Source organism: Bidens hawaiensis, unplaced genomic scaffold (genome assembly GCF_021521415.1).
Source record: "Bidens hawaiensis isolate Kalapana, Puna unplaced genomic scaffold, B.hawaiensis_p1.1 tig00051679_1, whole genome shotgun sequence".
Taxonomy (NCBI): Eukaryota; Viridiplantae; Streptophyta; class Magnoliopsida; order Asterales; family Asteraceae; genus Bidens; species Bidens hawaiensis.
In genome coordinates this window covers 42,831-59,597 of record NW_027499289.1, presented here as the reverse complement: position 1 = coordinate 59,597, position 16,767 = coordinate 42,831, and the positions used below count along the sequence as shown (strand labels likewise).

Here is a 16,767-nt window from a genome sequence, read left to right as displayed (position 1 = left end):
CCGACGGTACAGGTGAATGCGTTACCTTTTTAATCAGTCAAAACATATTTACTCAATGAGACGAACGGGTGTTTGCCTTAACGAGTCAATCAAATGTCTATATGAGATCGAGGAATCTCTAAAACTTTATAATACAAAGTAGAAAATAAAGTCAACTCAGACCGAATACGCATGTGTCTGGATCCAAACATAACCGTTCAGCCTAATCATTCTAAGGCTACATGGTCGCGCGCTAATGGTCATAACTAGTCTCCTAGTAAGGGCTACGTGGCTCGAGAAAAATTGTGTGTGTAGGGCAGTGGTACATAGACCAGAAGTAGAAATGCTTCTGCTGAGCTTGTAGAGAAAACTATGTTTGTATTATATTGTCATTCAAATGTTTTATTGAGTCATACGTGTTCACCAGCATATAGCTGACGTATTTTTCCAACCCATTGCAGGTAATTAAGCATAAATAGCATTAATAAGGATTGGAGTCTTAATGAAGATGGAAGCGCTTAAAATATCTGAACACTATCCACAAAATGAAAATATCGGCTTAACTTTATATTTCACAAATCATCTTATATATCTATCTCTATACAAATAATCATACAACTCCCCTAAAAAACCCAATCCAACCAACAAACATATACATTTTGAAGAATAGTAGTTGAAAAGAACCAGAAGAATCAAAGACTCAAGTCAGTGCAGGCACCATAACAGAACATGATCTGTCACTCCCACCAAAGAAGTTGGCCACAATTGTATCAACATCCTCCAATCCAACTCCGATGCACAGCATCGGATTCCTCAACGCCGCTGCCTCCTCCTCCTCTTCGGTGTGCACCTTCACATTCGGCCCCTCTCTACACTTCCCCATACACTTGCATCCCACCACCGCCACCGCATCTCCACCCACCGCCGCCTGGAAAGTCTCCAAAAGTGTTGCCGCTCCGGATTTCTTGCACTTTCCACCCATACAAACCTCTATCTTCTTCCCACAATCAACTGCAGTGTCTGTGATGACTATGTTTTCGGGTTTTTCAAGAACTTGGACCGATGATGATGATGATGTTGGTTCTTGATTGGTGTTTGAGGTTGTTACGGTTTTCAGTTTGCTCATATTAACGACGACGTTGTCGCAATCGGACTCTGAAGATGAGCTTTCAGACGAAGACGAATCCTTGCAATCGGTCTTCTTCATCATCGCTTTCTTTTTGGCCTTTTCTTCTTTCTTTATCCTCTTGGATTCCATCTTCTCTTCTTTTAGTTTCTGCAGTTGTCCAAGTAATACCTCTGTTGCTTCCTGCATAATCATCAATTGCTCATCATTATTATTATTAACCAATTGAACTTAAAATCAACACTAGGGGTGTTAACAAATCGAATTTCAAATATTGAAATTTTGAAATTCGATTAAAGCATGGATTTTTAACAAAACTACTGCAAACATGAATGAATAGTTGTAACAAAATAAAAATATCCAAAACTGCAACATGCTAAATATACAAAGTGGTAACATTCAAAATATTTTAAAGGAATTTACATGTTCATACAATTAACAGAAATAATAAATATTATGATTACGAATTAATAAATTAACAACCACTTCTAAATTTTAGTTTTTAGAACTTCATCAAGTTCTATTCCATAAACATGTTTATATATATAATATAAATAAAAATAAAATGTATTTTTTGAATTCGAATTTCAATGTTTTTGAGGCTGATTCGAATACTAAACACCCCTAATTGTCACCCTAACCTTAATCAAACTAATAATCAATCAATCAAACAAACATAAAAAAGTGTTCATACCGAGATCATCTTGCCTTTAACTTGTTGATCCAACCCACAACCCGGATCCAAACAAAAGCCCACCTGGTTGAAAGTATTCAAGTTCTTGGACAAACCCTTCAACACTTTCAACTTCTTCTTCACCTCCTTCTTCTTAACTCGCTCGTAATACTGCAAATGGCCCTTGTCGGAATACTCGCCGGAGACCACAACCCACTTCCGTTGTTTCACCCGGATCGAATTGGGTTTAATTATCGACTGGCGGGAGTCAGCGGCGGTGGAAGAGAAACACGGAGACTGACGGAACACAGCTCCGGCGACCTCCATTGAAATTGAAATTGAAATTGTGGGATTGGATTTGTGAATAATAAATAAGATTGAATGAAGCGGTGGGTTTTCGTTTAATACAAGGAAGGTATGTATGTATGTATGTATGTCTCCGTGTTGGACACCAACTAGTGTTTGTTTGTTTTTATAAATTTAAATGTGGAGGTGACTTTAATTTTAATCTGGGCCGTTGGATTGGTTCATGAGACTTTTGTGTGTCGTTGGATGTGACGTGGCAGGTGGTGGTTGTCTAGCTCTCGCGCGCTTAGGCGGTTATCTGTTAGACATGCTTTTTAGTATGCGTGGCATGCGCCTTAACTTGATCCGGGCCGTTAGTTTTGTATTATTGTTTGATGATGCTGACGTGGACTGACACGTAGATTACCTAGTTGGCAATTATTATTTTTTTCACACGGATTTTTTTAAACTTAGTTATTCTAATGTTTCAAATTTCATCAATCAGTAAATGTAAATGTCAATAAATAATGATTTAATTGGTTCGAATTAGAGGCCGTCCAAACCGCTCGTCGCTCGAACTCGCTCGTCGCTCACTTGGAAATTGCTTGGAAAATGCTCGCTCGTTTTTTCGCTCGATTAAAAACGAGCCGCTTTGCTCGGTTCGGTTTGTAAACGAGCCAAGCAACAAGCAAAGGTCTGCTCGGTTCGGTTCGACTCGAATATTTTTAATTTATTTTATATATAATTATATATGAACAAATATATAAATATATAGACAAAACACATAAATATAAGCTTACAATTATTTTTACCCCTTAAAGTTTTTCATACTTCGTCAATTTTATAGTTTTATTTGCTTGTTTCAAGTTTTTACAATACTAGAAGTTTGTTTATATGATCATTACATCTCACTTCAAACTTATTTTAAATAAAAATTTACAATCTATTACACGTTTGTCTGAAAAATATTAATTTATTTATAAAATATATTATTTACAATCTTCAAATTTGTTTCTTTTTGAAAATTTTAAGTGAAAAAGAAATAAATAATGCTCGAAATCGCTCGATATTCGATCGAAAAAAGCTCAATTGGAATTTGGTTCGTTTCAGTTTTCGCTCGGTTCGAATTTCTGCCGTTCGGTTCGGTTCGATTGTAACCGAGCCAAGCAACGAGCAAGCCTTCGCTCGGTTTGGCTCGGCTCGTGAACAGCCCTAGTTTAAATGTATTATTTGGTTTTTAATAGTAAAAAATGCGACGGAGTCATAGATAGCGGGATAATCCTTGCTGTGTTGGGTTAGTGGCATAAATGATGACTTGCAAAATGTCAGAGAAACATAGCAAAGTCCGCAAGCAAGGGTTGGGTTGTTTTTAAATTCTTTTTACTAGAATACAGCTGATTAAGATAGAATTAATTACATAAATTTGTTCTATAATGGTTATAAGAGAACAAAATAGTCATTCAATACATGTTGATAGAAAATTTTAATAAAAGTTAAGTGTTACTATTCAAGTTATTACAAAATAAAATCAATGTTTCAAAAATAATCCCGGATTAAAAGTATGATTATGCTCAAATCACATAATACTATTTGTATGTTAAAGTAATGTCTTTTGAGTAGATACTAAAAGAGGCAACAAAATATCCCTAGAATATTTTGATACATTATTATACCAAGTAGGGCAACTGGGGTATGGGCAAATATAATATTGAAGTGAGATTTTGATGTCTTCAAAGGTTAAAACACCTATTCCATATTTTCCACTTGTAACAAAAAAGTAAACAAAATAGTACACATAATTTGACCTTGTATCAGTCAACGGTCTCTTCTAAACTTACTATATTATAATAGAGATAAATATGATTTGCACATGTGTAATATTGGCGGGTGCATATTGAAACTGATTCTTAAATTACGCGTATTAACCCTCTAAGTATCTGGGTAGGCTCATTATGACCCCTACCATTAGTCGACTGACCTTTGACCGTTTAATGTCAAGGGTAATTTAGTAAATGAATAATAATAATAATAATAATAATAATAATCCATCATTCATATCATCCTAATGTTCTCATATCAATGTCCCCTAATCTGAATCTCATTCATACCAACAACAACATAAAATTCCATATCCATAACATAAATCACTTTGGAACTATTCAAACTTTCAACCTTTTTCCAACTAGTGAGTTTAGGGTTTCAAGATTCTGAAATCAAGATTGTAAATTGAAGAAATTAGGAAGACGGTGGTGGTGGCGACGGCTAGAGAGAGAGATGTGTGGCAGCGGTGGCTCCATGGTGGTGCTGGAGACCGGTTCGTTTTTCCGGCAACAGGAAGACGGTGGTGGCGACGACGGTTAGGGTTCAACCACCATGAACTGTTGCCGGATAAAGACGGTGGCGGTGGCAGCGGCTAGGGTTTCGAAAACAGGCCGACAGTGGTGGTGGCGGCGGCGGCTAGGCCGCTGTCGATGGTGGTGGTGCGGAGAAGGAGCACGTGGCTCATTCTCAACTCCAAATCAAATCCGGACATTTTTCTTGAACTTCTAGCAACGTATTCTTGATTTTCCGGTGGTCACCTCCGTCGGAATTATGTATTAGGGTTTGGGATTTTTGGGTTTGGTGAAGGGGGTACGTTGGTGGTGTGTGTATGATGATGATGAAAATTTGGGTTTGGTGTTGTGTGATGATGATGAAGATCTGGGTTTGGTGTTGTATGATGAATTGATGATGATGAAGATCTGGGTAAAACAATGATGATGAAGATCCATTATTATTATTATTATTATTACTACTACTATTATAAAAGGGCATAATGATAATTTCATTTTATTCTTTATAGGCATGATGGTAACTTCACTAAGTCAACAGAAGGTCAGCTAACGGTAGTGGTCATACCAAGCCCGCCCAGAAACGTTAGAGAGTCGATATGCGTAATTTAAAAATCAGTGGTTTAAACTATGTCCACCCATCTTATACAGGAACAAATTATATTAATCTCATGATAATACTATCATATAAAAAAAACAAAATTATTATTATACTACTGAGTAATTTTGTATTTTAGTAGAAAAGTAATAGATTAATTAATATGCTTAAGGAGAAGATCCTTTAGTGGAGATGTGTATTCAAACTATAATCTCTTGGATTTATGGGATAAATTGTTGGCTTCGAAGGCTTTTTTGGGGTCTCGTAAAAGACTATCAGATATGGATGTCTTTTTAGTTCTTAATTTATATTGTCACGTTAGCGTCACATCATATCTCACTTTACACCACTCTTCTTCATTATATCAAGGAAATGGTTCCCAATTTACTTCTCCCTATCTTCAATTAAAATAATAATAATAATTATTATATTGTTAGATTAAAATAATAATTACAATTCAATTAATCCAAGCTGCACACTGTCATTTTCAATCCAAAGTTGAAATTGTATTCAAAATCCATGCTGCATAATATCCCCAAATCACAAATTTGCAAACCCTAAAATCAAAAAAAAAACTATCGATACCCTCACAACAAGAGCCGAAACCGATCGAACTCTCAAACCCGGGTACCGAAACGAAGATCGCAACCGGGTTTGCTTCAAATCCGTTGTAACCAGGCCATTGTTGGTGAGTTTATTGATCATTATATGGTTTTCTGTTGTTAATTTTGGTCGAGTGGGTTAAAAATAAAATGGAGAGTAAAGGATTTGAGAGGTGAAATGGTCGGCAAAAGTCCCACAAATTTTTCACCGTTGGCGGCACCAAAATGATGGGGGTGGTGTTTGCCGGCGGTGCCGATGGCCAGCTAGGCAGTTTGGGCGGTAAAACGAAACCCACACCGTTCAGCCTAAGGGCAATAAACGAAATAGTCTTTTTTTTTAGTCGAAGACAACACATAAGATATGATTCAAAGATATACAAGTAGAGCAACGAACAGATTTAACATTCTAATTTGAAATGATGACTTGAATAAATTGTTTGAGATAAAAAAAAAATACCAATTAATTCGTTGTAATTTGAACTCAATCATGTACATACGCACAGGCAAATACTTTCTTAATCAAGATAATGCAACTCACCTTTGCCTATAAAATGGATTATATAATGAACTTTTGCCTGACCCGTTGGCTTCCAAGTTTCAGCACGAAAAACTAATTTGCAAGCCACCAATTTAGCATATTAGCATATGAACTCAAGATCATTTCAATACCAATCCTCACATGGACCCATAAAACTCCCAACATGTTTATTACAATCTCATTTATTTATTGCAAAACTCAACACAAATTGACATATTGATTTCATTCAATTTGACCCATAGCAAAGTCGCAATGGTTCATTGAGAAGTCACTAAAATTAACAAAATCTATGGTTTGGCCATTTCATCAAATACCTTACGTGCATAATCAGTCTCGAAATTCTATTTATCATCCAAATCCGTTATCAAGGTCAAATCACTTTAAATTGACATAAACGCCATATAAGACATAGATGAAACACATGCTTTAAAAAAAATATAAATACTCCTAGTTTTATCGTTCGTATTATAGGAGTTATTTTACAGTCAGTGGTGGATCTAGGAATTTTTCCCAGTGAGTTCACTTTTTTCGATGCTCCATTTTATATGACCGGACATAAAAATTCTTAGGCCGGTTCGAGTCGGACATGGGCGGTTCAACCATCCTAGGGGCCTGAAACAAGCAAAAATCACGGGCCATTTACAATATATATATATATTTTTTGTTTACAATCCTAACACACACAGAATTAGCTAACATGATTTTATGTGGGATGTAGTTTTAACTATTACGACTCGTGCAATTATAAGTGTGTCATTGTGATAAACTATCCTCCCTTTACTCTATCAAAGGGTCAACCAAAAAAGAATATAATTTTTCATGCAGATTTGTAAAAAAAAGAAGCTAATCTTTGAAAATATAGTTCAAAGATCATCTAAAGGGGTGTTCGGGATTCCTTATTTTTACCTACTTATGACTTACCTCACATAATGAGTGATCCCAAACACCTTTTTAACTTTTTCATAAGTCAAAGGTAGGCTAAAATAAGGAATCCCAAACATACTCCAAATCATATAAAGAGTCACAATGTGCATGCCATATGACATAAACAAAGCCCACCAATCATCTCCTTTAGACATCGGCTTTGTCCTCAATGGTCTTTGAATCTTATAAGTTTTATCGAAATTATTTTACATGCTTTTGGAGAGAAAAACGTGATTCTAGTATGTAATTGTAGAGGTAGGGTATTAAACCTACTCCTAAACAAGTAATATACACTCCCGCGGTTGGAAGGGTCAAGCGCCATGCGGATAACATGGCGCCAAAATGATGAAAATATATACGACCTTATATAATAAACATTCCCTGACACCTCGGGAATGGTAGCGTCAAAGATCCTCACAAGCATGGGACAAAAAGGAAGGATATTCATTGTAAATGACGCCCAACCAATAAGGAATAAATAACACATGGATAATAGTACTACCTAGTACGACATGCCAACATCAAATGACCACGATGCCCACCAACTCCCTAGAACACACTTGTAGGGAATATAATTAGTGGGGAGCCTGACAAGGCAGTTGGCCACACACACTCTCTCCCCTCGAACGACTATAAATACCAATGTACCTCCAAACGGTAAAAGATCCAGAATCCAATATACTCAACTCTCTCTATATACTTTATCATGAGTCATATATTGATTCTCACGTCGGAGGGTGGTTACGAGAGAATCCTCCCGGTATTCCTCGTAACGAGCTCACAGTGATATGTTTTGCAGGTAGCACTCGTCTGCGCCAAGAAGGAATTAAACCCATCCGTAAGAAATACTTGGTCATTACCTAGGTGTGATTTTGTGTTTCTTCATTGGCGCCATCAGTGTATATTGCTAGAACGAGTGATTCAGACTTTTTGGTACAGATGAGTGGAAAAACACCCGCTAAGGAGGTCGGCGAACAATCAAACACCAACCAAGACAGAAACTTGGAAATAGCCGACGTAATTGGTAGCGGCGAATGCATCGCTAATGCATCCACCCTTCGGCCAACCGTTACGAACAAAACAAAAATGCGACCACATGCACAGGCACTCCTACCACCGAACATAATGGCTTGGTGGGAGGAAGAACAACAAAAACTCATGAAAAAAGTACAATGAAAAGTGTCATATGTAATTCGTCCCAGAACTTTGTTCGATGGAGAAGCGAGCAGCAATAACGTGGACGAAGATTACGAAGAAGAGGATGAAGAAGAGTCAACTTCAATGCAATAAACTAAGTTACCATCTGAGAAAACGCCGAGTGGGCGGCCAAATAGCCAGGCGGACGAACGTAACAAATCACAACGCCCACGACAGATGGTTAGCTCGCGCTTGGATGACTCAAACTATGAACAAAGCTGGAGAGATTTAGACACATCCGCCAAGAAACTCATCAAGTACCACCCAGATGCAAGCGCAATCAGGCCGAACAGGCCTCCTGGAAAGAAGAACAGGTCATTTTCCCAAGAGTAAAATGTGGGGCAAACTGGAAAGCACCACTAATAATCACGACGGTCTTTGGGCATTATCGGACTCCTTGTTTCTTCATCGACGCGGGAGCCACGTATGATATAATGTACCGCCAATGTTTTGATCTGCTGGAAAATAAAGACAAGTGCCGATTGGTCCTCGTTAACGCCCCAATAACTGATTTCAATCAGAACATTGAATTCCCATTGGGACAGTTAACATTCTCAGTCACGCTTAGTGACGGAAAACACTCAAGAACGGAAGATGTGGACTTCCTCATCATGGAAACACCACACCCACATTATGATATCATCTTGGAAAGAGAAGCTATCGGAGACTTTAATGCTAATCCATCAACAACCCATGGGATACTGGGAGTACCAACACCCACAGGGGTAGCGATGATCCACCAGAACAGAAAATGTCATATTGCGGACACAAGGGTCCTGCCTAACAAAATGTTAAGATCAAACAATCCAAAAGAAGTAGAAAAGTGGGTCCTTAATGGGAAGTTCCCAGAACAAATCATCACCAATGGATCGACTCTATCAAATCCCACTCGAGTTGCGTTAAAGAGGCTACTCATCAACAACATCGATGTGTTCGCATGGACTCCATCGGACATTACCGGGGTGCCAAGTTCAAAAGCCGAACATCGGTTGAAAGTAAACTCGGATTTCGTACCAGTGATACAAAAGCGAAGGAAGATGGGACCAGAACAGACAAAATGTAACATGCCCAAAATTCCAGTCCAAGTTTGACAATCTAATAAATATAAAGGACCAAATATATTTTCAAGATAAATAATAAGAAAATAAAATAAGGAAATAAAAATATTTCATAAGATAATTCCATAGAAAGGAAATGGAGAAGGAAAATTCATCCCACATGGAAGGATGGAATAAAGTGGAAGCATTCCATTTGAGTATAAATAAGGAAGTTAAAATTCATCCCACATGGAAAGTGGGAAAAACTTGGAAGCTCTTTATAAGTGATGGAGTTTCCATAGTAATATTCTTTTATGCCAAGCATGAACCTAGTGGTCCTAGCGGAGGGTGAGGATCACCCGACGCGCACGGGCTCGGGCGAGGACGAAGGCCACGGCGACGAGCGCAATGTGGCGCTTTGATGTCGCACTTTGCAATTCACACGCTCGCATCGCGGCGAGCCGCTTGAGAGCCGCCTTATTGTTTTTGGAAAATGAATGCAAGACCAAGAGGTGACAAGTTATCAAAAGACAAAGAACCAAAACTGAAAATATGAATTTAGGAAGCCATCGCGATACGCGATAAGGCCACCGCGATATGCGATGGTCTGTTATGAGTCAGCAACACGTGTTACACTGGGAGGACACATGGTAGGCGCTAGGGCTGACTCAGCATGCCACACATCATTCATTTGCCATCAGGATACGCGAAGGCCAAGGAAAAGGGTCCATCGCGTATCACGATGAGACTCGGTTTTGGCTATAAAAGGGAGGGCACGACACCCTTCTCCTACACACCAAACCACTCTCTCTAAAATACTTTCTCTCTACATCGTTTTGTGTGCCAGTCTCGTAGTACGTGCCATGCTTCGAATTTCTGACGGTTTAAGCTCCGATAAGCGATATAGAGTAGAAGTGTTGCTCGATAAGTTTTAAATATCTTACTCCGAATACCCGTGTAAGGTAGGGGTTCAGTCTAAGTTATTATTTTATTATTATTATAAATGGCTAAGACCATAGTCGGGGGTATAGCCCTAACCTTGATTACAATTAAGCATAATATATCTTTTCTTAAGTAAGGGTGATAGTCAAAATGTTGTTTCTTCTTGATTAAGAAACGTAAGCATGTACATACAAAGGGTATAGTCAAAATAGTATTTATTTGTAATTAAGAAATATAATATTTATATAAAAAGGGATATAGTTAAATTAATGTTTCTTATTTAAGAAGAAACTTAGTATAGATGTTTCTTCCTAAAGAAGAAACATAACATATAATTGGTAAATTAACAAAAGGACTAAAGGTCCAAATGTTTTATACAAACATATGATTTAATTAAGGTTAAAACTATACATAACAGACTAAAGGTCCGAATCTAGATCATTGATCTAGTTATTTATACAAAGGTTATTCTCGTACTATAGGTCCGAGGTAACAACACAAGAAGCAGCAATTAGAAAACAGAAATCAATATCAGAAACTGATCATAAACAGAAAAGGTGAATACGCCCTAAACTTTTAAAAACTCTTTTAGAGTCAGAATGTTTGCATAGGATTTATGAATCCTTAAAAACCTTGTGTTACAATAATAAGAAACATACACTCTGATTAAAAGTATACATGTGTCTGGATCCATTCATACATGGTGACTCGGAGTTCCCCGAGGCCATGCATATCATCAACATGCCTCTGGAAGTCTACGAGACTATTCAGAGAAATGATATTATGTATATGTTTTAATTGTACATGTACTTAGGGTAATTTTATCCCAATTGAGATGGGTACCTAATGAGTAGTCACAAAGGTATTATTGTTGATTTCACAAAGGTATTGAATAGATTTTTACAAAGCGTCAGCGTCAGTCACCAGCTGTGTGCTGACGTATTTTCCAACCCATTTCACAAGAAAACATAGAGGTTAGAAAAGACAAGCAAGACATGACAGAAGATTGGAGATATAGTCATTAGATGCTATCTGGTGGCTCGGATATTTTATTTTTAAAATACTATAAAGAATTATGTTTTCTAAATTACAGGTATTTGAATTATCAAACAGTTATCTAAACCCGAGTTTTCAATACAATAATATTTTATTCAAGACTTCCGCTGAAAAGAATACATTTTTCAAATAAGCTTTATAAACATCAAACGGGTATTTTAACCTGGTATTTTTTATTATTAAAAGACTTCGGCTAAAACAAGGCCCGCAACTCTGATGTATTTACAAAACAAATACCAACTATTGGTCACACGCCTAGGTCCTAAGTCGGGGTGTGACACAAAAGCTTGTAATGAACAAGTGAAACAACTTATGGATTCTTGAATCATTCGCGCAATTCAATACCATAAATGGGTGGCAAACCTGTTAATGGTACCGAAAGTGAATGGACAATGGCGGATGTGCATCGATTTCAAAGATCTTAAAAAAGCATGCCCTAAGGATTGTTATCCTTTACCTAAAATAGATCTAAAAGTGGACGCGCTGGTTCCTTTCCAGTACAAATGTTTTTTAGATGCTTACAAGGGATATCATCAGATTCACATGGCGACTGGAGACCAAGACAAAACGACATTCCGAACAGACAACGTGATGTACTGTTACAAAATGATGCCATTCGGACTAAAAAACGTCGGGTCCACATACCAACACCTGATGGATAGAGAATTCAAATATCAAATTGGGAAATTTTGGAAGTTTACATAGATGACTTGGTTATCAAGAGTGGCGCCGAGACAACCATGTTTAAAGATATCGAGGGAACCTTCAAGATGCTACGGAGAATAAGCATGAAGCTTAACCCAGGAAAGTGCTCCTTAGGGATGGAAGAAGGGAAGTTCTTGGAAGTAATTGTCACCAGCGGGGGATTTAAAGCTAATCCAGAAAAAATCAGAGCAGTCATCAAAATGCCCTCCCCAACAACTGTCATACAGGTACAAACGTTGAATGACCGGTTGGTCGCGCTTAACAGATTTTTGTCAAATCACGCCGACAAATCTTTTCTATTTGTGTCAAGACTAAGAAACTGCCTAAAAAAGACACAGTTTCGGTGGACAATCGAAGCGTTAACCACATTTCTGGAAATCAAAGCCCGTTTGGAAGAACTCCCAATGTTGACAGTGCCAAAACCCAAGGAACCATTAGTAATGTACTTAGCTGCTTCAGACAGAGCGATCAGCGCGTTGCTGTTAGTAGATAGAGACAACATTCAAACACCTATCTACAACATCAGCCACACACTAACGGATGCTGAAACGAGATACTCGACCCTGGAGAAGCTAGTATAATCATTAGTTCAAGCTGCACACCGATTAAGGAGGCACTTCCAAGGACATCTGGTTAACGTTCTCACCACCTACCGGCCATAGAACGTGCTAAGTAGCCGGAGCTATCAGGCAGGTTAGCCAAATGGGCGATAGAGTTAGGAGAGTACGCGATCGAGTACAAACCAAGACCCGTGATCAAAGGCTAGGTCTTGGCAAATTTCATAGCAGAAGTACCAGTAATGCGAGAAGATGAATGTCGAAAGGAACTAGAACCCCCCGTCGAACAACAGAAAGAAAAAGTATGGCAGCTGTATATGAACGGTGCGTCTAATGATGAAGGCTCAGGTTCGGGATTAAAAATAAAAAAACCCAGATGGTCAGAAATTCACGTATGCAATACGCCTGGATTTTAAAAGCACAAATAATGAGACGGAGTATGAAGCATTATTGGCGGGTCTAAGAATCGCCAAGAAGTTGGGAGCCAAACACTTAGAGGCACATGTTGGCTCGATGTTGGTAGTAAACCAGATTGGGGGATCATATTAGGCAAAAGACGATAAGATAGCCTCATACGAAGCACAGGAAAAATCGCTGATGATGAACTTCGCTACATGCAAAATAAAACATACAAAAAGAAGCGAAAACAAACAAGCAGACGCACTCAGCAAGTTGGCGTCAGTCAGCTTCGATCACCTCGCTAAAGATGTCCGGGTGGAGGTCCTGGCGAATCCATCCACCACCACCAGAGAAGTTTGCGTATGTTCCACAGGCACAACCACCTGGATGACCCCAATCATCAACTTCTTATCATCAGGAATCTTGCCAAGCAGCAAGGAAGAGGCCAGGAAAATATGCCACAAAGCACTTAATTATCAATGGAAAAATGGTATTTTGTACAAACGATCTTAACTAGGACCAGTCCTCCGGTGCGTTGATCCACAAGACGTGAATTATTTGTTGCGTGAAATACATGAGGGGGATTTGTGGGGTTCACGCAGGCCCAAGAATGGTAGTGGCCAAAGTTATAAATGCAGGATACTACTGGCCTGGCATGCATGTGGATGCAGAAAAAGAAATACGCCGATGCAGCACATGCCAGCGCCACGCGCCAAATACCTTACGGCCGAAAACATGATGATACCGGTCACATCTGCATGGCCATTCCAGAAGTGAGTAATCGACAAAGCAGGTCCATTCCCTGAAGCACCGGGGTGGGTGAAATTCTTAATAGTGGCAATAGATTACTTCACTAAGTGGATCGAGGCAAAACCCGTGGCCACAATAAATGCTGCCAGCATAAAGAAGTTCATCTGGGAGTTCATAACATGTCGATTTGGGTTACCAATGAACGTGGTCAGTGATAATGGAACACAATTCACAGACCAGCGCATCAGAGCATGGCTTGCGCAACTAAACATAAGCCAAACGCTCACCTCCGTTGCACACCCACAGGGAAATGTTGAAGTGGAAAGGGCCAATCGTAGCATCATTAACGGTATAAAACGAAGGCTGGAAGGATACAAATCAGGATGGGTTGATCAGCTAACACATGTTTTGTGGGCCATCCGCACACAAAAGAACACAAGCAACGCGGAAACACCGTTCAGCTTGACTTATGGAACGGAAACAATGATCCCAAAAGAAATTGGCTTGTCATTACCAAGGGTCCTATTACTAACCAACAATGAAACCCAAAGGCGCTTTGATTTAATGCTTCTGGAAGAAAGGAGGGAGTTGGCCACAATACAAGAAAAAAATTACAAGCGTCAACTTCAGAAATATTATGATGCAAAAGTAAAATTCTGCGAGTTCAATGAAGGAGATTACGTCCTTCGCAACAACGAGGCATCAAGGGCGCAAGTGCAAAGAAAATTGGCACCAACTTGGGAAGGACCTTATCAGATAGAAAAAGTCTTGGGCAAGGGCGCATATGTGCTGATGGAACTCGATGGCTCACCGGTCCCCAGAACTTGGAACGCGATGCAGCTGCGAAGGTGTTATACGTAGATTGATTTCATCTTATAAATACGGGCCAAGGGCCATTGACAATGAATGAAAACGATACCCTGCATTTAACAATCTTACCACAATAAAGGAGGAAAAAAATATATATAATGAGACGTTTCAAGAAGTCCATTTAATTAAAAAGAAATATTTACAAATAGTGGATACCAACATCCACCTAACAAAATACAGTCCAAGTAATCCTAGACTACAATATACAAATTTAATCCATGCGGGGAGAAACTGCATAGTCAACAATGTCATCTAAATTCTCCTTCACATGATTCCGCGTCGCCGCAACATCATCTCTAGAAGGACCCACTCGATCCGGTTCCAACAACCCCCTCAGCAAATGCACACCATTCTCTTCCTTAGCGTATTGGGAGATAACAAACAAGATGGGAAACGAAAGCGCATCGTATTCAGCCTCCGCAGCTTGATACTCCGCTTCCACATCAACGCCATGGGACATAAGATTCACAAGGAAGGTGGTCCCGCAAATGCGTCACCGCCTCTTGAAAACCAGACTTATGCCCCATTTGCTGCGCGACATTGACAAGACGCCCAACGCTTTTGGTCATATCATCGTCAGTAATGATGCATTGGGAAACCTGAAAGAAAAACATTATGTATAAAATAACGGATATAAAAAATGAAAGTGAAAGAAAAGAAATACCTTGCGGATCGCCTGATTTAGTAGCCAGTCGTTGGCAGCAGCAACACACTGAACAGTCAGAGACTCGATGGTCTGCCCACGAGTGGAAATCGCATAAGCCAACTTACCCACATCCTCCTTCCTTAGCGCTGCTTCAACCTCTAATTCGTCAATCCGCTTGCGCAGACTAACGTTCTCTTGCTCATGCTTGACAGCGGCTTCTTTTGCAGCATGAGTCCGGCTACACGCATCAATAAGATCTTCATTAGACTTCCTTCACGCAGCATGGAACTCCTTATAGCGCTCAGCGCACTCAAGGACAGACTCCGCTAAGTATGCCTCGACCTCAGCCTTAGACAATTTCCCCTTGACAGCAGCCAGAGCTTGGCGATGTTCTGCTGCTTCCTGGCCCGCCTTCCAGGCAGCCTCCTCGGTGTTTTTAACAGCAAGTTCCATCTCCCTCATAGAGGCAGCAACCTCAATCTTCTCAGAATGAAGAGATCGGTTATCACGAATTAGCTCTGCCACACTAGAGAGACCTCGGACATGATCATAAATGGCATCAAACGCCAAACTGTCACGAGGTTTGAACTTGTGAGCAATGCACTCACCAGGTGGGAACACATGCTCCAAAAAATCTAGACATGTGGCAGGATCTTCAAAATTGGCGCCACAAGTGATCTTCCATTTAGGCTGATAAGCCTGATTCGCTTCAATGGAATCGTGGGGATTCATATTCCCCGACACACCGCCAACAGCGCAACCCTACCACCTCCAAAATCAAAAAAATTTACCGCTAACAACCGCCCCAACATCAAAAGGGGGTGGCTGGATATCCTCATCACCGTCAAGAACAAAGGTCTTGCCCGGCGAAGACTCCTTGGATTTCAGAAAGTCAGCAAACGTTTGGGGACCGGACGTCCCGTTCGCTGAGTAACCAACAGAAACCTCGGGCAACTTATCCACGATTGCCTTCACTGGTTCAAAAAGTGACGCCACCGTTTGGACCTCATACAAAACAATCAATTCCGCCGTCACAGGCAAAGACGTCACGATGGTTTCGACCTCAGACTAGCTAACCACACCCGTCATCATTGGTGAAGTCACCGATTGGAGCACATGCATCCTCAGACAAGTTGCCCACACTTGTCATCATAGGCAGACTAAGCATAGAACTTGCCAGCGAAGAAATGGCGGCAGAGGACACTCTAGTTAGGGGTGTTAATCGGGTCAACCCGATTGTGTTTTGGGTTAATCGGGTCGGGTTAGTCGGTTTTTTTTAAATATCTAACCCGAAACCCGACCCTATTAAGGTTTGGGTTAGTCGGGTTCGGGTTATTCGGATTAGACGGGCTGGGTTAGTCGGGTTGACCATGTTACTTTATAATTTTAAGTTGATTTTATGCTTGCAACTCGTGTGTTGCATAATTTCTCATTCTTCTCCCTTTTCAATTTCTTTAACAAGTAATTATCTAATAATTTTATATAGGCTTGTAGACGAACCGGACGGATATGCACAAAGGCATGCCCATGTTCGTTCGTTTAACTTTAAACGA

At 39.7% G+C, this 16,767-nt stretch overlaps 1 protein-coding gene across 1 annotated transcript; it reads right to left on the bottom strand.

The window, feature by feature from the left end:
• Positions 1 to 666: 666 nt before the first annotated feature.
• Positions 667 to 2,105, bottom strand: LOC143599262 (diacylglycerol O-acyltransferase 3-like). Its single transcript, XM_077077252.1, has 2 exons — positions 1,800 to 2,105; positions 667 to 1,288 (listed from the first exon to the last, which is right to left on the bottom strand). The coding sequence occupies exons 1-2, from the start codon at positions 2,103 to 2,105 to the stop codon at positions 680 to 682; spliced, it is 915 nt and encodes a 304-aa protein (XP_076933367.1). The 3' UTR covers positions 667 to 679.
• Positions 2,106 to 16,767: the final 14,662 nt, after the last annotated feature.